Source organism: Poecile atricapillus, chromosome 17 (genome assembly GCF_030490865.1).
Source record: "Poecile atricapillus isolate bPoeAtr1 chromosome 17, bPoeAtr1.hap1, whole genome shotgun sequence".
Lineage (NCBI taxonomy): Eukaryota > Metazoa > Chordata > Aves > Passeriformes > Paridae > Poecile > Poecile atricapillus.
Window position 1 is genome coordinate 8,343,589 of NC_081265.1, and position 25,808 is coordinate 8,369,396.

At 50.5% G+C, this 25,808-nt stretch overlaps 1 protein-coding gene across 11 annotated transcripts; it reads right to left on the minus strand.

Annotated features, from left to right (window-relative positions):
- LOC131585947 (uncharacterized) lies at window positions 1-24,255 on the minus strand. Of its 11 annotated transcripts, none has more exons than XM_058852619.1 (25): window positions 24,060-24,255; window positions 14,588-14,712; window positions 14,045-14,124; window positions 13,740-13,862; window positions 13,537-13,616; window positions 13,319-13,439; window positions 12,957-13,046; window positions 12,498-12,602; window positions 12,129-12,294; window positions 11,567-11,661; window positions 10,758-10,907; window positions 10,409-10,563; window positions 9,936-10,071; window positions 9,724-9,858; window positions 9,336-9,512; window positions 8,993-9,151; window positions 8,446-8,547; window positions 8,050-8,152; window positions 7,743-7,802; window positions 7,533-7,665; window positions 5,326-5,513; window positions 4,599-4,719; window positions 3,587-3,674; window positions 646-1,031; window positions 1-440 (listed from the first exon to the last, which is right to left on the minus strand). In XM_058852619.1, the coding sequence occupies exons 2-21, from the start codon at window positions 14,709-14,711 to the stop codon at window positions 5,408-5,410; spliced, it is 2,400 nt and encodes a 799-aa protein (XP_058708602.1). In that variant the 5' UTR covers window position 14,712; window positions 24,060-24,255; the 3' UTR covers window positions 1-440; window positions 646-1,031; window positions 3,587-3,674; window positions 4,599-4,719; window positions 5,326-5,407. The 11 variants fall into 11 exon arrangements, with proteins under 11 accessions (XP_058708602.1, XP_058708601.1, XP_058708604.1 ...); XM_058852618.1 differs by having other exon boundaries at window positions 5,308-5,513; XM_058852621.1 differs by having other exon boundaries at window positions 4,599-5,496.
- Window positions 24,256-25,808: the final 1,553 nt, after the last annotated feature.

The window sequence follows — 25,808 nt, forward strand, 5'->3', positions numbered from 1 at the left end:
GTCTTTATTGGGGTTTTTCCTTCCATTTCCTTCCATTAGCATGACAGTAAATTCATTTTCCAGATGTGAAGCCATAAGCAGGAAGGGAGTTCTGCCTTAAGGGAACTGAATTGAGGAAGAGTGGTCAATCAGCTCAGTGTCTGACCACCACAGCAGTGAACTCACAGTCAACTCTTAAGTCACCATCATCAGGATGATGGCACATGTGCCAAAAGTAGCTCAGTACTACCTGAAATTATCATGGAATCCCGGAATCATTTCAGCTGGATCATCGAGTCCAACCTGTGCTCAATGCCCACCTTGTCCAGAGCACTGAATTCCTTGGACACCTCCAGAGATGGGACTTCACCACCTCCCAAAGCCTGACAATTCTTTCAGTGATTAATTTCTTCCAGATGTCCAAAGTAAACATCCCCTGGTACAGCTTGAGGCAATTTCCTCTTTGGTCAAAGTGAAACAGAAAGAAAGTATTAGGAAGGAAACACAGATTAGAACTAAAGCCACAGCATATCTACATCTACATCTACATCTATGAGTGAAAAACACACGAATGCAGGAAATGGGCAATGAGGCAATATGGGCTGCAGGGGCAAGGGCACAGGAGACAACAAATGTTCAAGAGATGGCCATGAAGACGCAAATGACCCTGAGAAACAAGGAATGTCACCTCCCCTGTCCTTGCAGGACAGGAAAGTGGGGTTCACAAAAGCCATCACTGTGCTCTGTGCTTAAAACAATTGAGAGAAGGGCCCTTTGCTGTGGGACCAGGTGCCAGCCCAGAAATTCTCAGTACATTTGGGATTAGACAGATCCATGGGAGAAAGGTGCAGCAACCAGGGCTCTTCAACACTTTGGTTCTGATGTGAACTCCAGCTCAGGCATCTCCAGCACTTTCCTGCTCAGCAGGTCCATCCCAAGGGAATACCAGCTACTAACAAGTCACTGCTCATCCTTCAAGAGGGGATGTTGGGATCCAGCCCAGCACAGCTGCTTTGCCCTCCACAAGTGTCAAGTCAAGATGTTCTTTGCCTCTGAAATAAACACAAGTATAAATGGGCCTGGAGTTTTAACTTGGTTCCTTTTTCTGCTCAAAAGAGCATGAGGGAAAATGGGTGAAACAGGTGAGGCAGCAGGCACTGAACCCAAACAGCTCTGAGTTCTTAAAGGATTATGGATGGAACAGAACAGGGTTAACCAAGAGGCACTGTGTTTAATTCTCCATCCATAAGCACACATAAACATAACTGAATAATTAAAAACACTTGTGAAACATCCAAATCATATGAATTCATGATGTGCATTTATTTCAACACAATGCTGGTACAAATTCAAATCATTGAAACTTGTAACACAAAACTGCATAAAAACACTGGCAAGAGACATTCAGTCGGGAGCCACATCAGGACCTCACACCCCACAATTCCTTTAGATTAATTCCCAGAAAGGTTATGACTTTTTATATCAGTTTTATATCACACTCAGTTCTCCTCAGGTTTTCTTTACACCATCCCTTCCATTTGCACAGCTCTGACTTGCTGCAGACATTCCCAAACATCTGCTTTTACACAGGTGCTCCAAGGAAGGAAAGATCTAGGAAATCACTTAATAACAAGACATTCTCATCCTTTTCTATGCTAAACACTCCCCTACTCCACACAGGAATAATAGGAATAATACCACATTTTCTCACCAGTCTGTGACCTACTGCCCTTTGCAGAGGTAACCAAGCTCATGCAGACCTGGAGGGATGGACAGTGGCACCAAGCAGTGCCTTCAGGTGATCAGGAAATCATCCCTTCACAATTGCTGAGAACCAGTCCAGAGGTGAGCACCACAAACTGGAGCACAGTTGCAAAGAATTAAAGCTCCCAGGAGGAAAAGCACTCAGTCTCAGCCACCACCTACTTGCATATTACATGTGACTGTAGATGGCCACAGAACTGTTCTGCAACAGCTCAAACTGGCCATTGCAACAGAGAAATATCATTGTTTTCTCTGGCTGAAATATTTCCATATTTATTGTAGGGCTGGAGGAGGAAAAAAAAATGAAAATCAAGCAGCCAAAAAGCCCCATCAGCTCCAAAATGTTCAATGCCTGTTTTCAGGGACATAGCTTCACCTGGGAGAGCTCTGGTCCCTGCTGAGGAAGCTGATTGTTGTTCAAGCAATGAAATAACAAATCCATGGAACAGATGAGATAGATAGATTAGATAGACAGATAAATAGATAGAGATAGATAGATAGATAGATAGATAGATAGATAGATAGATAGATAGATAGATAGATATAGATGACATAAATTCAGCATCAACACAGTTTGTTGATGCCAATAATGTTCAAATAGTAAAAGCAGAGAGAAAATATCATCATAAAATAGTGGGAAGACGTGATGTGGTAAGATCTCTAAAACTGCACATGAGAACACAGCTCCCTGAATTTCCAGGAGACGCCTCTCTTTTGTTCTGTTATGTTAGGGAATTAATCTGATTTCCTGTAAAAAGCCTGGAGCTTTGACCCCTCAACGACTGAAGCCCCAGGAGGAGAAACTGGAGTCAAAGCTCCAGGGCAGGATCTGCTCCCAGTGACCTTCCAGAGTCTGAGCCCATGGACAAGAAGAGGAATGAAGGGAAGAGGTTGATTGTGCAGGATGAAGCTCCCAGGACAGCTGAGGGAGAAGTCGCTGCTGTCCATCCAGAGTTGAGTTTCAGATTTCTCTCATATATGTTTAGGGTATTCAATTTGCCTCCTCAGCCTCCAGCCATTTAGCTCACACTTCTTAAACTTCCATTTCCTTCTATTGCTGACCTCTGGGCAGACAAAAGCTCTACAGTGGATGTTTATTCTCAGAGAGTCCAAAATAATCTACAATTAACATCCTGCTGCAGAACTTATATACCCTTCAAAAACTTCTACTTCCTGTATTTTGTTTATTATTTTAAAATTATGTTTATAACCAAGCACAAGCTCCTGCTCTAAGAGAAAAACTCATTAAGAACCCTAACAGCTCATGCACTGAAGCTTTTTAAGTCTGAGAGGTTGTCTTCTAAAAGCAATCCCCAATCTGGGCATCTCTGCCCCTGAATTCCAGCAGTAATTCCAGCAGAGCAAGAAAACTTCAGCAGCTCAAAGCCTCCCTGAGTGTGCCAGAGCCCCAGAGGGGTCCTGGCAGGGTGTGAGCCCATGTGTCACTGTCACACAGGGAGAGGCTGAGCTTGGGGCTGTGACCAGCAATCACACTTCCCTGTGTTCCTGGTGCTCTGCCACCTCTCAGAGATCATTTATTGTTCACTCAGCCTTGGGCAGAGAGTCAGGACATGAATATTCCCAGGGGCTGGCAAGAGAATAAACCCACCTATTGAAAAATCTGTGGGAATTAGAACCATCTGCAGCCTTACAATGCCTTCAGAACCTGTGGCTCTGTGTTCCCCATCCTGGCAGGAAACAATGCTGAGGCCAGATTAGCACCAAAAGGTTTCATTAGCACCAGTGTGGAGCAGAACTTCCTCAGGACCAGCAGAGCGCCTGTGGCTGTCTGCAGCTTTTGGGTACCCTCACCCCCAGCCAACCACAGGGATAATTTACTCACCAAGTGTGAGACCCCTGTCAGATTTGCCTTGCTGCGTGATTTCATGAGGTGACAACAGGAAAAGGATAAGCAAAGCAGGTACGTCCATCTAGCAGAGAAAAACAGGACCCACATTGTTTCTATTTTCTCATTAATTTCTTCTTTTCTGGAACAAAACTAAATAGACAAATGTCTGTTTACTGCAGAGTAAAATAACATAATTCATAAAAAACAACTTTCCTCAAGAGCCTAGGGTGTCTGTACAATGCCTGACATTCCCAGAGAGAGTCTGTAAGTTGATTGTTTTAGAGAAAGAACAGGCAAAGCTTTTGTCTTCCTTCCCAAGGTGTAAGTGCCCTTCACAATGTTTTTGACATAACAGAGGGTTTTGTTTTAATGTAAACTTTGGTCAGGCTTTTTTTTCTGTATTTAGGAACCCTGAAATCATTACAACTAACTTAAAACAAACCAAAAGCAGTAGAAAGAGACAATATCCTCTGAACCTCAAATGAGGAACCAATCCCACCAGAGCCAGAGATGCTGGTCCCTGAGGGAGCCACACATTTCCTCAGGGAGAGAGGATAAATTCTCAGCAGATAAGAAGTGTCAATACAAAAGAAACCACAGAAGTTGTCCATTAAGGTTTCTTCTGCCTCGAATCATGCACTGCCCCTGCACTCCTGCTGTGCTGCATTTCCAGTAAATGCACACACTAATTTGAGGTATTAATTGGATTAATACCCAGTGTCTCCTCAGTGGCAGCTATCTGCTACAGACCCACCTGAAGGCTTCTCCCTGAGCTCATCTCCCACCTCCCAGCCTCATCCTTGTCCCTGCAATGCTTCTGTGCCACTTCAGCCTCCAATGCACAGACAGACACAGCCCCAGCCTGGGCTCTCCCTCCTTGGCCAGGAGGGAACAGAGAGAAGCTGTGTTCCCCAAATTGTGCCACAAGTGGATTTCCTTCCTCCAGCTGCTGGTTTGCAGCCTTTCCCCTCTCCCCAACAGCCTTGCATTCCCCTGCTGCACTCACTGAGATGTTTCACAGTCCAGAGCGTTACACCAGGCTCTGAGGAGCCTGAGCTGCAGCTTCCCTGTGTCCATACAATCCAAATTCCAGCCAGCATCTTGTCCAGTGGCTTTGTACCTTGCACCTGTCAGGAAAATGAATCCACAAACACCAGAGGTTCATGTCCAAAAAGGAGACAGAGGAGTGCTGTAACTTTATTTAAATAAACAGAGAGGCCATGGGCCATTCCCCTGGGGTCTCTCCAGTTTTTGGAGGATGCAGCCTCCTTTTTATCCCAATTTCCCGGCCATGTCCCTCTCTCTTTCCCCACTGTCTGAGGCACTTGAGAGGCACAGACTTCCCAGAGTGCCTGATACCTGAGATTCCCCTCTAATGTATCACCCTCCCTCTTCATTTTTAATTCTTATGGAATTTATGGTGCTTCCCCATTGTTTCTTTCATCTTTCAATATCCAGTTTCATTTATCAGCAAACCTACAGTTTGTTTGTAAAGGCAAATATCTTTCTTCCATTCATCAATCAGCGGAATCCTCCCCATTGTTTCTTTTATCTCTCGGTGCTAATTTTATTTATCAGCAGACCCACAGCTTGTTTGTAAAGACAAATCCCTCATTCCTCTCACACCTTTTCGACCTGTGGCATAAGAATTCTCTTCTCCTGGAGGAGATCCTTGGCTTGAAGATGGAAGCGAGGTTTGTAGGTAATGTTACTACCATGTGTAAACAGCGTACTCAAAGCACATTCCTTCCCTGGGAAGGCATCAGCCATCAGCCTGCTCCATGTGGCAGCCCAGCATCTGCTCCAAAGCCACTCTCAGATGTGTTTGTGGGCTGCTCTTGGAGCCATGATTGCCTTAGGAAGGCTCTTCTTGAAGATTTCTTCCTGTTCTGCTTGTGGTTGGCCTGAAAAAACAGCAATGCTTAAAAAAAAATAGAAAAAAATATAATTAAATTGTTCTGGTGAAAATATTCAGGAGAATAAACCCGTCCAGGATAAGAGCATTACACAAGACATTCTGTTCTTGTTGCAGAGCATGGTGAACAAGGCTTAACTTTAAAGTGTCATTAAAATTAAAAATTGCAGGCAAACGGAGGAGAAATGCAGGCAAACAGACAAGGTTCACTGATTAGGCCACTGCCCAAACAATGCCAAGGCACAGATCCCAACAGAACAACATGGGACAGAGCACTGAAAGAAACTAATAATATCCAGCAAATATTTGTTTTTTGTTTTTTTTCTATATGCATGTATGAGTCAATTATTTGAGCTGAGTCCCTAGCAGCTCAACTCCAGCACAGCTGATCTCCAGAGCAGGCAAATGCTCAGGGCAGGGATTGTTCTCCCTTTGCTTTACTCCTGAAGCAGCACAGGAGAGGAAAAACCAGATGAATGCTCAGCTACTGGCTGGAGTTTGGCCCGGTGATTGGGATAGGAGCAGCCCTTTGCTGCCCTGGCACTCCTGCCTCTCCCTGCAGAACAGAACTGGGATTTTGCCCGCTCTCCTGGAGCAGCCTGGGATAAAAAGCTCCTGTGCCAGTCCCAGCAGCAGCCACTTGATGGCCATCCTGCTCTGCAGGAGAGGGACACTGGGGACACAGCACAGCCCTGGGGCTGGGGACCTGCCAGGGACCCCTGAGCTGAGCAGCCGGGAGCACAGGGGTCCCCTGAGCAGCTGCCCCTCACCTGAGTGCTACGAATGAGAGAGTTGAGATCACTTAAAATATCACTGGAAGGGTATGAGCTAAAGTCAGATTGAATATTGAGCAGCAAAGCATGACAACTCTGCTACTTCCAGGACAGCTGAGGCACAGCAAGGGAAAACAATCAACAAGAAGGTACAGAGGAGATGAAGCCTGGAGAGCTGGAGACTCCCCATCCAAGAAAAAGAGGAGAAAAGGATGAAAAAATGGGTTGCAAAGTAGCACAAAGAGTGAGAAATCAATAATCAGTAAAGGATAGAATACTAATTAATTAGGTGAATGATGTGGCTTGGAACCAACAAACATTAATTTATTTGCTAAAAAAATGTATAAATAAGTGGAAAAGTTCTGTACTGGCATCTGTGGTGGCCAGAATTTGTCAGCCACCCCTGCTGGCCAAAAGTAAAGCAACACCTTACTCTCTAACACTCAGTGTTAGAGGGAGTCTTTATCCCGAGGATTTCAGAGGTTCTTGGTAAGAGCAGCACTGGTGAAGAGACCCCAAACCCTGCAGCCTGCCCATGTTCTGCCCCTCTAACCAAAACCAGGGCAGGGGCCCGCTGGTTCCTCCCCAGGTGCCCACTCCTCGCTCCTCAAACCCTCTGCTGCTGTTGCCAGCGCCTGGGGATGGCATCACCTCCTCATTGTTTGGGATGAGAGCTGGAGGCTTTCCCCACAGTGTGTGGAGGTTTGTTTTGGTGGAAAACAAAGAGATGGCACATTTCAAACAGAGTGCTTCACTCATTTCCAGCTTCAAGTCCCTGGCACTCCCCTGGGAGCTCTGGGACCCACTGAGGTGAGCTCTGGGCTGAGCATCCCCTCACGATCCCGTACCTGGTGGGGCTGCCAGAGACAATCTGGGGTCCCACAGCTGCACTCCAGAACTCAGGGGGGCATTTTGGAATACATGGAATGGAATTTGGAGTCCATCAAGAACACTGTGGGGCTCTGCAGATAAAATTCAAGGTCCATGGGAACATTTGGGGGTACCAGGGATGCAATTTGAAGCCCTCTGCACAATATCTGGGGCCCTGTGCCTGTAATTTGGGGCCAAGTGGGGCATTTTGGGATGGCAGGGATGTGAGGAGGAAGCATCCCACTGCCTGTGGGACAGGCTAAGGAGGACACAGTCTGCTCAGCACACTCAGGGCACCACACATCTGAAGGATACCATGGGCTTGGAAGTGTTTTTTCCACCTTTATTAATCCAGAGAAAGCTGCAGCCCTGCTGAGCTCACCGGCACCAGCAGCACAGCGTTTGTAGAATCACCGATGATCTTCGCTGCACCCTCGGAGCTCTCAGGATCAGGCCCGTGTGGACTGCCAGGGAACTGACTGAGATATCCCTGTCTTTCTCCAGGGGCTGAAGGGCTGAGAGAGAAAGAAACAGAGCCAAGATGAAGCCGCGTGTCTGCAGAGCCCCTCCGGGCTCCCCACCGAGCACTCACCAGTGAGGATATGAGACTGAGTCTCCAGGTCCTGGTTCCTCACGTGCCTCGTGGCGATCCCTGGGCACAGAGCTCCATCACTCCCTGCTCCCAGCACGGTCACCCCGGCCCTCAGGGCTGACCCAGGGGCCACCAGCAGCCTCGGGCACTGGGACTGAGCGAGGTGGCCAGCAAGCCCAGCTTGTGGCAGGGGGCAGAGGGAGGCTGAGGCTCTGCACGGGGTGGTTGGGGTAGGCACAGGGTTGATGCCAGAGCAGGGCAGGACGTGGCCAGGCTGGCCCAAAAGGGACCTGGGGCTGTGACTCACTGATGAACCTGACGGCCGCCAGGCGCACGGAGGACTGAGGGTCCTGCAGGTAGGGCAGGCTCTGCTTCATGTACTCTTCAACCCTGCTCCCCCTCCTCATCAACTGCAGGGAGCACAGGAGGAATGTCTCCAGGCTTGCCACGGAGCCCCCCCAGCTGGCTGGAGCAGTCCCCCCTGCCAGCAGCCCTCATTGCTGAGCCCTGATCCAGCAAGGGGAGAGGGGCCTGGAGAGGAGCCCCCAGGACTCTGTTCTTGAAGACACGAACAAGGTCCTCCAAGCCCTGCCCTGCCCTGCAAGCAGCACTTGGGGCAGCCTCTGATCCCCTGGCTCTCATGGGGACAGCCACAGGGCAGGGACAGCCCTCACCCAGCCTGGGCCCTGTGGCTTGTCCTTACCAAGCATTCTCCAAGCTCCCACATCCGCTCTCTCTGCAGCAGGTGCTTGAGCTGCTTCCATTTGAGAAGCTCTGCAGCAGCAAAAAGGGCTTCCCTGGCAGCCTGCAGAACAGCATTAGCTCAGAGGTGGCACCAGGGCCTGGGGAAAGAGACCTCTTGGCTTTATTCCTGCAGTGATCCCACCCTTAGGAAGCTGTGACTTGTCCTAGCCCAAATGTCTTGGAGTCTCTGGGACTGACTGAGGCTTGAAGCCATGGCCCCCAACACTTGTGGGGAAGCTGAGAAGCCTCTGGGCTTCTGGAGTACACATGTTCAGGCCTCAGGTGCTGCCTCAGTGTCCTGGGCTGCTGTCAAGCCCTGCTGGAGCGGGCAGGACGAGTGTTGAAAATGGCCAAGCCACCTTGTCCATCCCTGCTCGTGCTGGTTCCACAGGGACCCTTCCCCGGGGCTGCGCTGGGGGAGCCCTGCCCGAGGCGAGCAGCCCTTGCCCCAGTGCCTGGGAGGTGTCAGTGCCCCCCACAGCAGTGCTCAGCCTTCAAATCCACACCTTGGCCACGCTGGGGAGATGGTCGTTCAAGCGGAAGAGGAGCGGGATCAGTGCATTCTGCATCTCCCTCCCCATCTTCTTCTCATCCCTTCTCACCACAGACCTCAGCAGGTCTCTGAGGAGCCAGAGGGAGAGCTCTCGCAGCCGGCCACACTCATGCTAGGAAGGAAGAAAGATGAGCTTTGGAAACAGCGGCTCCCTGCCCGTGGCCGCGGTGAGGGCGATGCTCCGGGGTCAATCCCAGAGCGGGCACAAACAGCTTTGGGCTGCAAAGCCCAGAATCCATTCCAGGAGTGCTGAGCCTGCTCCGAGCACGGCTTGCAGGGCAGGGCTTGGGGCTCACCGAGTCAAAGAGGGGTATGATCTTCCCCACCAGTGCCACAGTGATGGAGCTGGCCTTTGACTTTTTCAGCTGACGCAGGAGATTGTGGAAGACCACAATGATCTTCAGCTTCTCATCTTTACTGCCAGCTTCCAGTATCTTCATCATGCTTGGCAGAAAGGCTTCGATTTTTTTTGCCTTTATGAAGAAGAGGGTTTCCATTTTCTGTAAAGACTATGTCTGGAGACCTCGCAGGGCAGCCACCCCAGGCCCCACCGCTGCAGGGAGGGTTTTTGGAGCAGTCACCCCATCCTGACATCCTGACTGCCAGCCCAGGCCAAGCCATCACCTTGCACTCTGGCCCAGGCCCTGGCTGCCAGCGTGGCTGCCCCAATGCCACCCTGCTCACCATCTCAGCTCTCTCTGACAGCCCAGTGAGGATCTCCAGCATCAGGAAGGCCGTCTTCACATCGGGATGGCCCTCATCGCTCCAGATGCTGGGCTTGTTACCCAGCTTCTCCAAGTGACTGTGCCCCGAGGATGGCTGGAGGAACAAACACAGCCATGAGGTGCTGGCAGAGGGCTCACGGAAAGGGATCGGGGCCTTTTCTGGTAACTCACAGCCCTGTGAGAGTTCCAGGTGCTTTCTCTGGAGGAGCTGCACCAGTGGTTCCGGAGCAAGGTAGCAAACTCGGTGAGGACCTTGTCCAAAATCTCAGGCATGGAGGATAGAGTGTCACACAGCTCCTGCACAGCGCTGGAAGCCAGGGGGCTGCCTCAGCCACAGCGCCGTGTCCAAGAGCAGCCCCACAGAGCAGAGCCCGTGCTGGGGGTCCCCAGGGGCCCTGCAGGAGGTAGGACAGAGCTGAGCAGGAGTTCTCTGCAGGGCTGCGAGCACCGAGCTGGCTCTGGACTGCCTTGGCTGGCTTTGGCAGCTGCAGGCCCAGCCAATGCACCAGAGCTGGAAGGGTTTGTGGGATGGAGAGCCTGGCTCCATGGGATGTCCTGCAGCATTCCCTGGATCTGGCAGCCACAGAGTCTCAGGGTCCCTCTCCCCATATGGAGCAAGCCCTTCAGATTGTCAGGGCCAGTACCTGTCTCCTTGCAGAGCCATCTCACACAGGCTGATGACCACTGCCGAGCGGTTCTCGTTGGTCATCAGGAGAAACAGTGACTCCACTTTCCTACAGCCTGACTCTGTGGTGATGCACAGCAGGTTTTCAAGAATGCAGCTCACTATCTTGGGCACCTGGAGAGTTTACAGCTGAGAATGGCACTGCCACTGGAGTGCAGCCATGTCCTCAGCTGCCCTTCCCATTCCTCTCTGCCACCTTCGGATGGCTTCAGGTGCTCAAGTCACCTGGATTTGTGAGGAAAGGGTGGAGGGAGGAACAAGGCCTGACAGGACTGAAGATCTGGGCAATCCAGCCTCAGGGCACTTACATCTGTCAGCCAGAATTTTGGGTCTTCCATGGCCACATCCAGCATGCTGCTGGGCACCTGCTTCTCAGGGATGCTGGCATCTCTCATGGCCTGAATGGCCTCCAGGACGACATCTGTCCTCTCTCTAGAGTGGAGGTATTTCCCAAAGGCCTACAGGAGGGAGGAAAGGAGGGAAGGAGGGAAGGAGGGAAGGAGGGAAGGAGGGAAGGCGGGAAGGAGGGAAGGCGGGATGGAGGGAAGGAGGGAAGGCGGGATGGAGGGAAGGAGGGAAGGAGGGAAGGAGGGAAGGAGGGAAGGAGGGAAGGCGGGATGGAGGGAAGGAGGGAAGGAGGGAAGGAGGGAAGGAGGGAAGGAGGGAAGGAGGGAAGGAGGGAAGGCGGGATGGAGGGAAGGAGGGAAGGAGGGAAGGAAGACATGTGCCACTGAGTGCCCTGATGGTGCTGCTTGGCTGGACAGAGGTTCCTGGCAGTGCTGGCAGCAGACCCCACAGGAAAGCTGGCAGCAGTGCCTGCAGTCCCTGCTGGGAGAGGGTGAGGAGAGAGGGCCCTCCACACTGGGGAGAAGGGCTCATGGCTGGCCCTACAGAGAGCTAGGGGTTTGCTGGGTGCCAGGAGGACTGGAGCTCCTGCTGGTGCTGGTGATGCTGCCAGGACACCAGACTGTAGCCCATGTCCCTGCTCAGGGATGGCAGGAACTTTCTTGCCAGGGCAGTGAGGCCCCACCAGCCCCACTGATTCTGGTCCCTTTGCTCACACAAGTGCCCTACTGATGCCACAGACAAGAGTCCCAGCAAGGAGGGGGATCATTACCTGGGTACAGTCTCTGATGCTCAGGTAACACAGTGAGGAGGTGGTCACAGCTTCCCAAGCAAATTGGTCTGGCCCATCCCTTGGCCTTGACTTGTCTAAACAGCAGAGCAAACACAGAAGAGTCAGTAAGACAGAGCTGCTTTGCCAGCAGGGTCATCAAACCACCCTGAGATCTGCTTGCAAGACAGCAGGACAGAGTCAGTCAAGATTTCTGGAGGGTGTCAGGAACAGCTTCTTGCTATAGGCAAGAGGCACCAGCCAGGATGGTGGATCTGCTCTTCTCAAACAGGGAAGACTCAGCTTTGGGACCTGGGAGTCAATTGGACCTTTGGCTGTGGGGGACACAAACCAGCAGGGTTCAAGGTCCTGAAAGGAAGTGGGGGAAGGAGAACAGTAACAAATCCTGGGCTTGAGGTGAGCACTCAGCTTCTGCAGTGAAGTGACAGCTGGGATGCTAGGGGAAGCCGCCAGGAGAGGCAAAGGAAGTCAGGAAGCAGATCTGTCAAGAGAGCTCTGTGTACACAGGGATGAAAGCCACAGCTGCTCTTGCTTTTTTACTTACAGAGGAATTCAGCAAGGGAAAAAAGAGCGTGGAAAGCTGTATAACTTATTTGTTCCTCGGAATATCGGAAAAGAATGAGACGTCCCACCAGCCTTCCCATGAGTGGGACTGAGATGTCTTCAGGGCAGACAGGTCCAAAACTGTCTCTTCCAAAGCTGACAGAGGCCTGGTTGAGGGAGGCACGAGAAGAAGGGCTAAGGGAAGGAATCTGGTGCCAAACACCTGTACCCAGGGCAGGATTCCCAGTGGATCTGGGCTTTGCAGGGCTCTGTGGCCCAATCTCTTGGAGGAACCAGCTCAGCAGAAGCCCTGGAATGGAGAGGGGCTGGGAGGGGGGCCTGGCCTGGCTGGGGGGTGCCTGATCCTTACCTTCAGAGTGGAATAGCCAGACAGCAAACTGGTCAGGACACCAATCCTCCCCACAGCCCTCTCCCGCACAACTTCTCTCTCGGATCTGGTGAAGTCCAGCAGCATCTGGGACAAGAGAAGCCACTGGTGAGCACCAGGAGCAAACACAGCTCTGCTCCTGGGCCAGACTTCTACCATCCCTCACGGCTTCCTCTGACCTCACACAGAGCCTGCAGTGGGGTGCCTGTCCCTGGGGTCCTCACAGGGCTGAACAAAGGTCCCAGGAAATCCTTGTGACCAGGCAGGTGCCACCCTCTGCAGTCACTGTGCTTCAGAGGAGCCTGGTGCCAGCCCCTGCTTCCTCTCGGGAGCTGAACACCCTCCCCACACCATGCTCTGCCTGCTCAGCACCAGACTGGGCATCTCCTCCCCTCCAGGGTGAGGAACAGCCCTGGGACCCCCACTCTGCTTGTGCCGCACCTCGAAGATGTCCTGCAGCTCCTTGCAGACACTGGAGGCAGGAAAGCTGAGCACCACCGTCCTCAGCATTGTGTCCATGGCTTTCAGGGTCTGCAAACACAACAGACAGCAGTGCCTGCCATTCTGCTGTCCTTCCCCCACACCCAGGAGACTGATCTGAACTCTCAGTGCCTGAGGAGGACACCTGAACTGCCCAGGGCAGACACAGCAGCCAGGCCCATGGGAAGGGGACAGAGCCATGAGGCTGGGAGAGCAACACCAGGACCTCAGCCTGCCTCAGATCTCTGCTCATGGGGCAGCACAGGGAGACCAGGGAGCAGCCCAGAGGGGCTGGAGGCTCCTGGAGCTCAGGCAGCACTGACCTTGGTGAAGAGGGAAGCGCTCTGGTGTGGCATTTCCCTTTCCGAGGGGAGCAATAAGACACTCGAGAAACACGCAGAGAGGAGGCTTTTGGTTTTGCCCTCCAGCACATTCTCCACCAAGCTGCAAGGACAGAGGAGGGGCAGTTGGACACAGGTGCTGGGAGCAGCCCCCAAGGCCTTGTGCAGGTGGTGTCAGAGCTCTGGGGCAGGGGGCCCACCATAACTCATCGATGGTGATCATGGCAAGATACCGGATCTGTGAGGACAGACGGTCCCTTGGCTCCTTTTCCAGGAGGTCCTGCAGAACAAAACCAGTGCCTTCAGTTCCTGACCCACCCAATCACTGTCCAGACAGGTGCCAGTGCCAAGGGTGCTTGTGCCCATCCCCACATCACCAGATGGGATGTGCCCTTCCCCTCACCTTGATATTCTCCACCACTTCACATGCTTGGCAGAATAAATCCAGGCCCTGAGTCAAGCCACGTTTCAAGGCAGTTTTGCACAGGACGTAGGTGCTCTTCAGAAATGTGAACTTGTGAATGTCCTGGCAGCCAGGGGACAGACACACAAACAGGGAGTGTGGGAGGATGGACACAGGGTCTGCAGCACAGAGGGTGCAGTGCCCTGTGAGAAAGGCAGCTCTGCCCAGCCAGCACCCCTCCACAGCCTGGCAAAGCCCCTGCCAGCAAAAGCCAGCACAGCCAATGCCCCGCTGGCCACAGCTACCTTGTCAAGGTTGCTGACAAAAGCCACGATGAAATCCACAGCTTCCTCTGATTCTTCGTATATCGGCAACCAGCTGGCATCTGCCGGAGGGGAAGAGTGGGGAGGGCTGCAGAGGCTCTGGGCACGGGAGAGAGCCCAGGAGACCTGTCCTCCAGCCAGCCCCGTGCCCACAGCCCTGGCACAGCCTTTGTCCTGAGCAGCTCATGCCTGGAGGTGACGGGCAGAGGAGCTGCTCTGCTGGAGCCAGGAAGGCCCCAGTGCCCTGGGCTGAGGAACGTGCTGGGATGTGGGCAGGAAAGGTCCAGAGTCCCACTGCTTCTCACTGCCCATGCCCTGAGCCCCTCTGCTCTGGCTTTTTCTTGGGAGAGGCTGTGCTGGGGCTGGAATGATTCTGTGATTCCAGCTGCCCTGGCATTCCAGGTGACATCCTGCCTGTCCCCCAGGACCGCTGTTGTCACCCTCCAGGAAAACATGATCCTGGCACGGTGCAGGGTGTGCTGGTGGGGCCCAGCCCTGCCCAGCCCCACGGGGCCCCTCGCTCACCAAGCTGCAGTGGCTGCATCGTGGTTGTGTCGTAGACAGAGAAGAGCTGTGAAGAGTTGCTCCCCTGGGAAGAGCTGTCCTCCTCCCAGGCCTCCCTGGGGGTGGCAGGGGGTCTCTTCTCCATTCTGTGGGATAGCCAATATGGGGGATCCTGGGGTGGGTGTTGGGGTGGTGTCGTGGGAAGCTTTAGCAAAACACTTCAGCCCCACAGGGCTGCCAGGGATGGTGGGGCAAGACATGGGCTGCACTCGGGGGCTGCTTGTCAGTTCCAGGCTCCTGCCTGTCACCATCCACTGTGGGCAGCAGCCATGCTGACCCCATGTGCTGCACTGGGGTGTCACAAAGGGCCCCTCTGTGACACAGCAGCTGCCTCTAGCAATGGATCCCAGTGCTTGTTGACATGGGACCTGTCCCCAGCAACGGGTCCCAGTGACCCACCACCCAGGCAGGGAAGGGAAGGGTGTCTCCCAGGGCACAGGCCTGGCATAGCCCTGGGCACCTGGGTGCTCTCAGGGTGCCTCCAGACCCCATTTTACCCTCATGTCCCCATGGGACATCCCTGGTGCCCTGCAGTGCATCCCAGAGCCCGTGTTCAGACAGTCTCTCATGCCTTCAGGACATCCCCTTCCTTCAGGACCCTGCAGAGCCCAGTCTCTGTAGGAGGGACAAGGGAAGGTGGCAGCCACCAGGATAAAACTCTAAGGGCCATGGTCCCCATCATGCTGGGAGCTGTTGTCCTCTGCTCCAGCCCAGCTGAGCAGCCACAGCTGGTGCAGGTGCTGTGGGGACTGGGACAAACTGGGGTCTCTAGAGCACATCAAAAGGTGTGGGGTACTGGAGGGGAAACTGGCCCCAGACCCCTCTGTCAGCCTTCTTGAACCCTTAGAGCCTTTCCTTACCCTCATGGTACAAAGAAGCCCTTTCCTGGGTCAGGAGAGGTCCCTCAGGCACAGTCCAACCACAGGACTCCTCCATCTGCCCAGTAGGTGTCTTCAGATCACTCTAGATCACCAAATCACAGAATCATTAAGTTTGGAAAAGATCCCAAAGATTATCAAGTCCAACCTTTGGCCAATCACCACCTTGTTGATTAAACCAGAGCACTGAGTGCCGCAGCCAGTTGTTTCCTGAGTGCCTCCAGGGACTCCTGTCCAAAGCCTGACACGGGTTTCCATAAAGAAACTCTTCCTGTTGATCACACATGGGCACCTCCTGAGGCTTTCAGTGCACCCCTGGCCCCCCTGCAGAAATGTCCCTGGCTGGGTGTCATGCAACACTGGACTCTACAAAAACACTTTATTCCCCTCAGCAACCCCCCAGAGTTTCTGGTTATGTCCCAGAGCCTTCTCAGGATCCCTCCTGTCTGCTCCTGAGGCATTCTTGGTGATGGAGGCACTCTGTCTGTCTCCAAGCCCCCCTAGGACCCCTGAAGCTGCCCTCTAACCCCTCAGTGCAGGGGCTGGTGGAGCCTCCAAAGCTGTGGGGGAGCCTCCAAAGCTGTGGGGGAGCCTCTAAAGCTCTGGTGGAGCCTCCAAAGCTCTGGTGGAGCCTCCAAAGCTCTGGTGGAGCCCAGGCTGGCCATGAAGGCACCTCAGAGCTGCAGCCAGTGCTGGTGTGCAGGGATGGGGACGTGGCCTGGCTGGAGGGACCTTGTTCTTACCTCAAGAGTGGAATAGCTGGACAGCAAACGGGTCAGGACACCAATGTGTGGCAGAATAAATCCAGGCCCTGGGACAAGCCACGGCTCCAGATGGTTCTGCACAGGGAGGTGACCAGGAGGGTTTTCTGGCTGCTCTGAGTTGGGGGTTCCCAAGGCTGCAGGAGCAGCTAACCCAGTTCATGGGGAGCTGCAGGGTGGGAGGAAAGATTCCCCTTGGGCATCACAGCTGCTCTCAGCCCCCTTGGTCAGGGACAGCTGCCCCTGCAGGGACTTTCTTTCATGCAGAGCTATTTACATATTGAAAAAAAAATTGGAGGAGAAAAGTACCTTTTGCTCTCAGCCCTTCTCAATCCCATTGCCTGCTCCTGGAGAGGTTTGGATATTTTATAGTGATGACCTCAAGTGCATCATCAACTGCTTCTCCATTCCAAAGCCAGACTGGGCTGTAGAGCTGATTTACTCTGGGAGAGGTTGGGCAGCAGAACCTCTGGTACCTCTGCATGAGAGCATTAAAATCACAGGCAGTGATTCAGGGGTCAGAAAAGCCACAGCTCACTTTAGGGTCTCAACCTAGACATGGGCAGGGGGTACATACAGGAGAAAATTTTACTGCTACCACTAATGATAGCAGCTTTACTAATCCCATAAAAAACAATTACTGTTTGGGGTTGGAAAATAATGGAGTAGGTAAATAATTTACGGGTAGGAGCAGAGAGCCTGTTTAAAACCCAATCAACAGTGACTGCTCTGAAGCAGTCCCCCAGAGCTTGCAGCAGTCTTCAGTTAGGTGCACATTATTTAATTGATTTCAAGTGATTTTCTGGACTGCTAATCACCATGATGTAATTAAAAACCTGGGCAGCATGTTGAGTGATATAGCACATTAGAGATGTTAAACTCCTGAGAGTTCCTGTACTAGGGATGGCTGCTCCCCTTGCCTGGAGTGTGAAACACTCAGAGAGGAGACTGCAGCTGGGTGAAGCAGAGGAATGCAGGGCAAGTGGCCACCAGCAGCTGCTGAGGAGTCAAGGTGAAATATTCACACACATCCTGTATAAAAATATCCACCACTCATGAAAATACAGATTTTGAAAAGCCATGAATTTTGGAAGGGCCAGAAGTTCTCCTTCTTACAGGCATAGGCTGTCTCACTAAAAAGAAGGGAAAAAAAAGGGAAAATTGAAGTTTTGTTTCACAGTTTGAGTTTTTTAACTACTCATCAAATAGTTTGTGGTCTCCAGGCTCCTCATGGTGCAATGAATCTTTTTCATGTTTCTCAGGACGAGCTGAGAGCAGCTGAATAAAGCCCAGCCATGCTTTCACCCCTGTGTGTACAGGATAGTGAGAGGAGAAAAGGCGACTAAAAAACCAAAAGGCCAGTAACTCAGCATGAAGAAGGGAGAGAGACTCTGATGGAGGCTGGAGAACACCTCCTCCCTGGAAAAGCACCACCAAAGCAGCTTCATCTGCTTAAAGACTTCCTGCAACTTGATCCTAAAACCACAAGACTTCATCCCATGGCTTTCTGCTGCACAACTCATTTTCCACAAAGCTCCAGCTAACTGGGCCACAACCCATCTATGAAGGAATTTCAGATACATCCTTTGTTGTTGTTTAACTTTCCTTTTTATCCTGGTGTTGATACAGCTAAACCTCAGTGGGTTGGCTGTGTCAGGTTTCTTGCAGAGTCATTTATGTTAGTTTAAACATCTTCTGCAGCAGGTGTCTAACATTGCTGTGAGGGGCTAACACCGAGCACTCACCCAGCTAAAGCTGCTCTCCCACTTTGTGCAGTGAGTGTGAGAAGATCAGGGGGAACTGGAACATTTCCTCACTCCACAGCAGAGGTTCACGTGATACAATCGCTCCTTTGGCAGCGTGGGAGGCACGGGGAATATTTCCACAGGAAACAGCAATTTGAAAATAGGAGCATGGTCCCAAATCAATGGGCTCCAGGGAGGAATTGCCACCTCTGCTGATCACCAGAACCATCACCTTTGTACCTCCATGTGTTGCTGGGGATTTTGGTTTCTTCATGGCTGTTTTCCCTTGGGATTCTCTCCCTCACAGGGAGTCTCCCTTATCTCAGTTCTGTTTCAGGAAGGATACTCCAAAGGCTGGTTAGCTTCTTGTTTCTCCTGTTTATTAATATATAAGCAAAAGACTTGGCAGTCCTCACTGCCTTTCTGCTCAAGTTCAACCCACCATGGCTTGGCTTGAATTGGCTCAAAAGGCACAAAATGGTCCTGAAATACACAGCTCTTTTATCTTTATACTTATTCTTACCCAATTAACAATAGACACATAAATTATTTTTCTTAGTGACCTGATGACCCATCACCTGTGTGCTGCACTGTGGCATTCTCTATCCAATCACTTCCTTCTACCCAAAAACCTCTAGAAGAAGAGGATGAAGAAGAAAGAAGGAAAAGAGACAAGACCCTAAATCATCCATCTTGTCTTCTGCTCTCTAAACTAGTTTAAACTCTAAACTTTAACTTTTTCACCCAGTGACTTAAAAAAACTCTCTAATCTACACACTCACACTTTTAGGTTTTCTATTTAACTTTAACAGTGGTTTTTATTGTGTTATATGGAATTCAGTGTTTTCTTGGATGTCAGAGCCAGGTATCAGAGACAAGGGCACTCACTCTGTGTCTCAGACTCCAACACCACGGGCTCTGCTCTCGAGAAGGGCAATGGGGGTATCTGGCTCATGGGGCTCACCTCCACCTCAGACACCCTGCAAAGGACAGGCCAGAGCCCTCCAGCTCCTTCAGAGTTTGTCTTGTGCCTGTTATTGCCAGTGACCTGCAGAGATGCCAGCAGGACAGGCCAGGTGTGTGAGAGAGGCTGCAACTTCAACCAGAGAGAAAACCCCAGAACCACTTCCATGGCCCCATAGCACAGGGAGCCTTCCTCTGAGAGAGCTTTGAGGGATTGTCTTTAAACTGCTGGCTTTTGGTTCAGGAGGAACACATCCACGAGCACATCAACACCTTTGAAAGCACAGCCCATGACAGTTTGTGCTCTACAGACCAAAACCAAATACCCCTCCAGCTCCACAGCTCTCTCCTGGTCCAACAACTCAGCCAAAAATTTTGCCAAAGGACATCCAGTCCCACGTGTTTCAGTCACCAGGTGTGATGGTGAAGCATCTCCCACCATGCAACAGCGCTGCTTCCACATTTAAACATGATAGAAAACTGAAAAATGAAAATGGTTTGGCATCCCTCAAACCTATTATGTCCAAAAGAGACAAGACTCTCCTTGCTTTCCAGGGAAAACAGGAGGTGAAATTAGAAGTGGCTGTTGGAGGAAACATGAGTCCTGCTGTTCTAACCAGCCTTGGCTTTATCTGCTCTTCCCAAGCCTGAGGAGTCACAGAGCTGAAAGTTCCCTTTTTGACGATTAGATTATTGCTGGGAAGAAAACAGTTTGTGTTTGTGCAAATGTTTTGTTGCTTTCTTGTGCTTTCTAAAGGCTTTCCACATAAACACTTCCCAGCAGAGCTGAATGGGATTTAATATGTACTGCTGTGGGCTTTGAAAGCTTCAGTCATTTCCATTTCCCTCACTTCCCCTGCTCCCCTCAACACTTTGGCAGTCACAGGTAGAACACCCACACCCGAGCAGGGATGTAACATAAAAGGAATTCTTGTTTCCATCGAGCTGTCAGCCTCAGCCAGGGAAGATGCCGCTCATTTCTGTGGCAGTGCTGCTGGCAGCTGGGACAGCAGAGCTCCTGGGGAGCATCTCCAGTCTGCAGGAGCTGAGATCAACTGGAAGGATCCTGGCTGGGGGATTCAGAGAGGTTTCTTGGCCTTAGCAGCCTCCCCCAGCATTTATTGCAGGTCCCTTTCATCAGCACAGTCCAGGACAATGTGTCTGTTGCCAGATGCAGCTCCTGAGCTCGTTATGAGAGGAGTGTGTGTTAAACCCTTCAGTGAGGTCCCTGGAGACCTCACACACAGACCAAGCACACTGCTCGGCTCCTGGAGGAGCAGCACAGCCTCAGTGCACTAAAGACATCCCATCAGCATTTGTCAGCTCAGCACAAAGACCCCCCAACCTCAAGAAACTCCTCCCTCCAGAGGTGTCCTCCCCATGGGCAGCTCAAGCCCCAGCTCCTGCTGGCTGCCATCAGATGAGTGGAAATAACATTTTTGCCCTAGGTCACTAAAGAATGTCATGGCAGAATCAGATTTAGAGTTCTCATCTTTTAACTGCTCTGAGCCAGGAAAGAGAGGAAAAATCCACTCTGCTGATTCCCAAACACAGCACTTCCAAGTCACAGAGAATTCCCAAAGAACTGGCCAAGGGGGCAGCTCTCATGCCTGCAAACAGCTGCTCTGCTGGGCACAGCACACGAGAAGGGCAGTGAAGAGTTTGTTCTTTCCTGTGCCAAGGCAGGACAAGGTAAATGCCACCAGGAGGGACCTGCCAAGGACCATGGGGATGACCAGGACAATGCTTCTCTGAGGAAGTGAGCCCAGAAGCTGTGGCTGCCCCTGGATCCCTGGCAGAGCCCAAGGCCAGGCTGGACAGGGCTTGCAGCAACCTGGGGTAGTGGAAGGTGTTCCTGCTTATGGCAGGGGGGTGGAACAGGATGGGCTGTAATGTCCCTTCTGTCAGGAAAATGAATCCACAAACACCAGAGGTTCGTGTCCAAAAAGGAGACAGAGGAGTCCTATAATTTTATTCTAATAAAGGGAGAGGCCATGGGCCATTCCCTTGGGGTCTCTCCAGTTTTTGGAGGATGCAGCCTCCTTTTTATCCCAATTTCCCGGCCATGTCCCTCTCTCTTTCCCCACTGGCTGAGGCACTTGAGAGGCACAGACTTCCCAGAGTGCCTGATACCTGAGATTCCCCTCTAATGTATCACCCTCCCCCTTCATTTTTAATTCTGATGGAATTTATGGTGTTTCCCCATTGTCTCTTTCATCTTTCAATATCCAGTTTCATTTATCAGCAAACCTACAGTTTGTTTGTAAAGGCAAATATCTTTTTTCCATTCATCAATCAGCGGAATCCATCCCATTGTTTCTTTTATCTCTCAGTGTTAATTTTATTTACCAGCAGACCCACAGCTTGTTTGTAATGACAAATCCCTCATTGCTCTCATTTCCAACCCAAATCTTTCTAATATTAATCATACAATTACCCTGAAATACAGGGGAACCACCTGCATTTGCAATTCTTTATAGCAGAGCATCATCATGTCTGTACTGACTCATGTAAAAGGAAAAATATAAAAATTATTCAGCACATTAGTCAGTAGTGAACAAAATCACTTCCTCACATTATGACTTTGTAAGTATTAATCTGCAAATCTGCAAGAAATGAGGTGATTATTACGCCAAAGGAAAAAATACTGTCTATCAGATCACTTTCAAAAGCATGAAAACAGAAGAATCATGACTTCAGTCCCCAGTAAACAAACAGGATAAAGGTCGTGACAATAGCAAACACAAACAATGTAGGCAGAACAATAACTTCACTTCCCAGAACCTGCTCCCATTTTCTGGTAGGTTTTTGTTCAACCATGTCCAATGACAGGGCAGAGGCTCTTCCAGGAGAATTCCCCCTGTTTGGTGCTTCCCAACGAGATCAGCTCTCCATGGTCACACATCCTGCCAGAGCCCAAACCTGTCCCCAAGCTCTCCATGGTCACACATCCTGCCAGAGCCCAAACCTGTCCCCAAGCTCTCCATGGTCACACATCCTGCCAGAGCCCAAACCTGTCCCCAAGCTCTCCATGGTCACACATCCTGCCAGAGCCCAAACCTGTCCCCAAGCTCTCCATGGTCACACATCCTGCCAGAGCCCAAACCTGTCCCCAAGCTCTCCATGGTCACACATCCTGCCAGAGCCCAAACCTGTCCCCAAGCTCTCCATGGTCACACATCCTGCCACAGCCCAAACCTGTCCCCAAGCTCTCCATGGTCACACATCCTGCCAGAGCCCAAACCTGTCCCCAAGCTCTCCATGGTCACACATCCTGCCAGAGCCCAAAGCTGTCCCCAAGCTCTCCATGGTCACACATCCTGCCAGAGCCCAAACCTGTCCCCAAGCTCTCCATGGTCACACATCCTGCCAGAGCCCAAAGCTGTCCCCAAGCTCTCCATGGCTGTACCCACAGAACGAGCCATGGCCCAGCTCAGTCAACACCAGCATGGACACAAATAAAGTGAGGGACCTAAAAACAGGTGTCAGTTGTCCCAGAGCCCCACAGATCAAAATCACAGCCAGTGAGGAGGTGACAGCAGCTGAGACCTGCTCAGCCCATCCCTGGGGTGCCACAGGCAGTTATTTATCAGCAGAATGTGTCCTCTGGAGCAAAGCTGTGGCTTTACAAGAACAGCTGAATCTCGGGAGACCAACTCATTTTCTTAACCATGTAGTATCTGAAAGACTTGTTTAACCCTAAATTCAGAGGCTGAGGAAAAAGAGAGATTAAGGATGGGTCAGGAAATTAGCAAAAGCACAAATGGCACAATGCAACACCCCTGTGAGGGGCAGGAACACAAAGCAAACACTTTAAAGGAGATAAATTTAATAAGAAGGACATTCAGCTGGAAAAATAGGGTGACATGCTCTAAGGATAGAAAAATGAACCCAAAAGGATAACAAGGATAACACATCCTCTCAGAATCGTGCACTTTCTCACTGATGACCTCACTTCATCAGGCCACCAGGCTTTCTGTAAAAGGCAAGAATGCATCTGATCTCTCCTCAAAACTCAAGCAGGTGCTCAGGTTGATGACTCAAACGTGAGTCACAGGGGCACAAAACCACCAAAGGATTTCACACACACCAACTCACAGCTGCACAAGCCTTTGTAGAAATATTTGTAATAGAGGAGCAGCATTTCAAGCACCCTAAATCTTGAGTGGTCCTCAAAAATGTTTCAAGAATTGCAGTTGATGTATATTGAACACGGACATTTTTATCTTCTCCAGCAAAGTGTAGTGTTCTCTCCATGATAAATGCAATTTATTTTTACATTAAAACTATTTTAATAACTTGCACTCATAATCATTACAATCACAGATCAGGATTGCTGTACTTCGTGGTAGAAGACTCAAATGCCTTGCAATTAATTTTGTATTTTTATTCTCCAGCAGACTTTTCCTTCAGGCCTACAGAAATACTTCAGTAGTTCCCCAAATGTGAAAATGATGTTTAATGCTAATGACTGCTAATGACAGCACTTCCTTTACAATATCACTGCTGAATAACGTTCTCCTGGCCTGTGCACACACTCCTACCCATGTGCTAATTCACTCTGGAGTATTAATGAATAACTTTCTCCTGGCCTGTGCACACACTCCTACCCATGTGCTAATTCACTCTGGAGTATTAATTAATAACTTTCTCCTGGCCCGTGCACACACTCCTACCCATGTGCTAATTCACTCTGGAGTATTAATTAATAACGTTCTCCTGGCCTGTGCACACACTCCTACCCATGTGCTAATTCACTCTGGAGTATTAATTAATAACTTTCTCCTGGCCTGTGCACACACTCCTACCCATGTGCTAATTCACTCTGGAGTATTAATGCTGTGACTCAGTGGGATGCTGAGTCACCAGTGATGCCAGACCTGTCCCCACAGCCCAGCTCATCATGATCCAGCAGCAAAGAGAAAACTCAGAGCTGTCACACAAGGAGCAGGGCCCTTTAGGGACATCCCTCCAGCCCTCCCTGTGCTCCTGCAGTGCCACAGAAACCAAAGGAAGACAGGACCTAGGAGGGGAAGGTCTGGTTGGAAAGCAGGGAAGGAAAGGACAGATTTATTTGTAGCCTTACCAGTGTCTAAGGACAGACTCCCCCTTGCCAGTTATCCCATCAGTGCCTCCACACTGCAGGCAGTGCCTTCTCCTCCTTGCTGCTCTCTGCCTTCCTCCCCAGGGCAGCCATGGCTGATCAGAATCCAATGATTCCTGCTGGGACAGGATTCCAGGGGTCTCCATCTCACTGGAGATCACCCACAGGCAGAGTGCAGCCCAGAGCAGCACCACCACAGCTGAGATAAGGAGATGACTCAAACCCTGGCAGAGACCCAGTTCCTTCCTCCAGGAAGCAGCAGATGCAGGAAGAGCCTCAGACAGCATCCTCACACAATCTGGACCTTCCTTCCCTTTCCCTCTGGCAGCTCTTGGGAAGACTGACAGCCCATTTGGCTCACTGCAGCCTCAGCCTTGCTCTCAGAGCTCTTGTCCCTTGTTATAAATGCATATTTTATTATTGGCTTTTCACAAATCTTATAATGAATGTTATATGTATAAGGTTAAAAATTTTGTTGTACTATATAGTTTCTTTTATTTCTGTTATTGATGAAATTTAGAAATGGTGGTATAATACATATATATGTTAGCTATAACATGATATTAAAGCACAAACTACTTTTTGTTTATATAACCCAGAGACTGAAAAGATAGTCAGAGACCCCCCATTGCATTCTTAGATTATCTTGTCCTCCAAGACCTCCAAGGGAAGGATTTACTGCATCCTTATCAAAGGATATAAAACCCAGTGATGCCAAGAAGAATGATCTATTGAGAAGGGGGCAAGGTAAAAACTAAACAAAAGATGATCAAAAAATTTAAGAAGAATGTCTGAATATGTATGAGAATTTATGGGTATGCAGTAAGGTTCTGTTTTTAAGGGACAATCCTTTGTCAGTGAGGTGTGCTCTCTTGGCTGAATGCAGAGACACCCGGCTGTATCTGTATACTTTATTTTTATCTGCTAATTGTCTTTCTATTAAACTTTTAAATTCTATAAAAATACATGAACCTCATTTTTCACATCCCTGATTCACAGTGAGAGCTGCAGAGAGGGCATTGGAGCTGCTCCTCCTTCCTCCTCAGGATGAGCAGTGCTGCTCTGGGGATTCCTGGGGCTGGGGGAAACTCCAAGTGCCCAAAATCCTGCACAGCCCCAGTGAACAGCCAAGGATTTACCAGGGAGGAGGCATCTAAGTAACCCTCACCTTTGTGGGAAAAGGAAATGCAAAGCTGTAAAGTTTATTCACTGAGAAGATTGGATTTCTCCTTGCTGAGAAGGTCAACACTCCATTTCTCATGAGATTCTATTTATTGCTGCAACTTTCCTACTGAATCTCACAATCTCCTGTTTAAGTTCCCACCCAGCTCCCGGTGACTCTGCCCCAGCTCAGCTGCCGGACAAAGCAGCCACCCCTTCAAGCTACACCCCCAAAAGAGAAATCATCACCATGTGGGTGAGCCAGAGCTTTTGGGGGGCTGCAGGTACAGGACTGAGATGTGAATCACCAGCCCAGAGTCACCCATTTCCTAGGGAGATGCCAGTGCCACCATTCCTCATGGAATGCTTGTGTTATAAATCCATATTGTGATGTCCTTTTTGCAAGTATTAAGATGAATGTTATATGTTATATGCTTTTGCTATGTCTTTTTCTTTTTTCTCCTGCTAGCAGCTAAAAAGTTTTAGGCATAGGTCAAGAAGAATTCTGGACATTAGGGGAATGTCCTGTCTGTACAAAGCCAGATAACCTCCAGGAAACAGATGATGGGG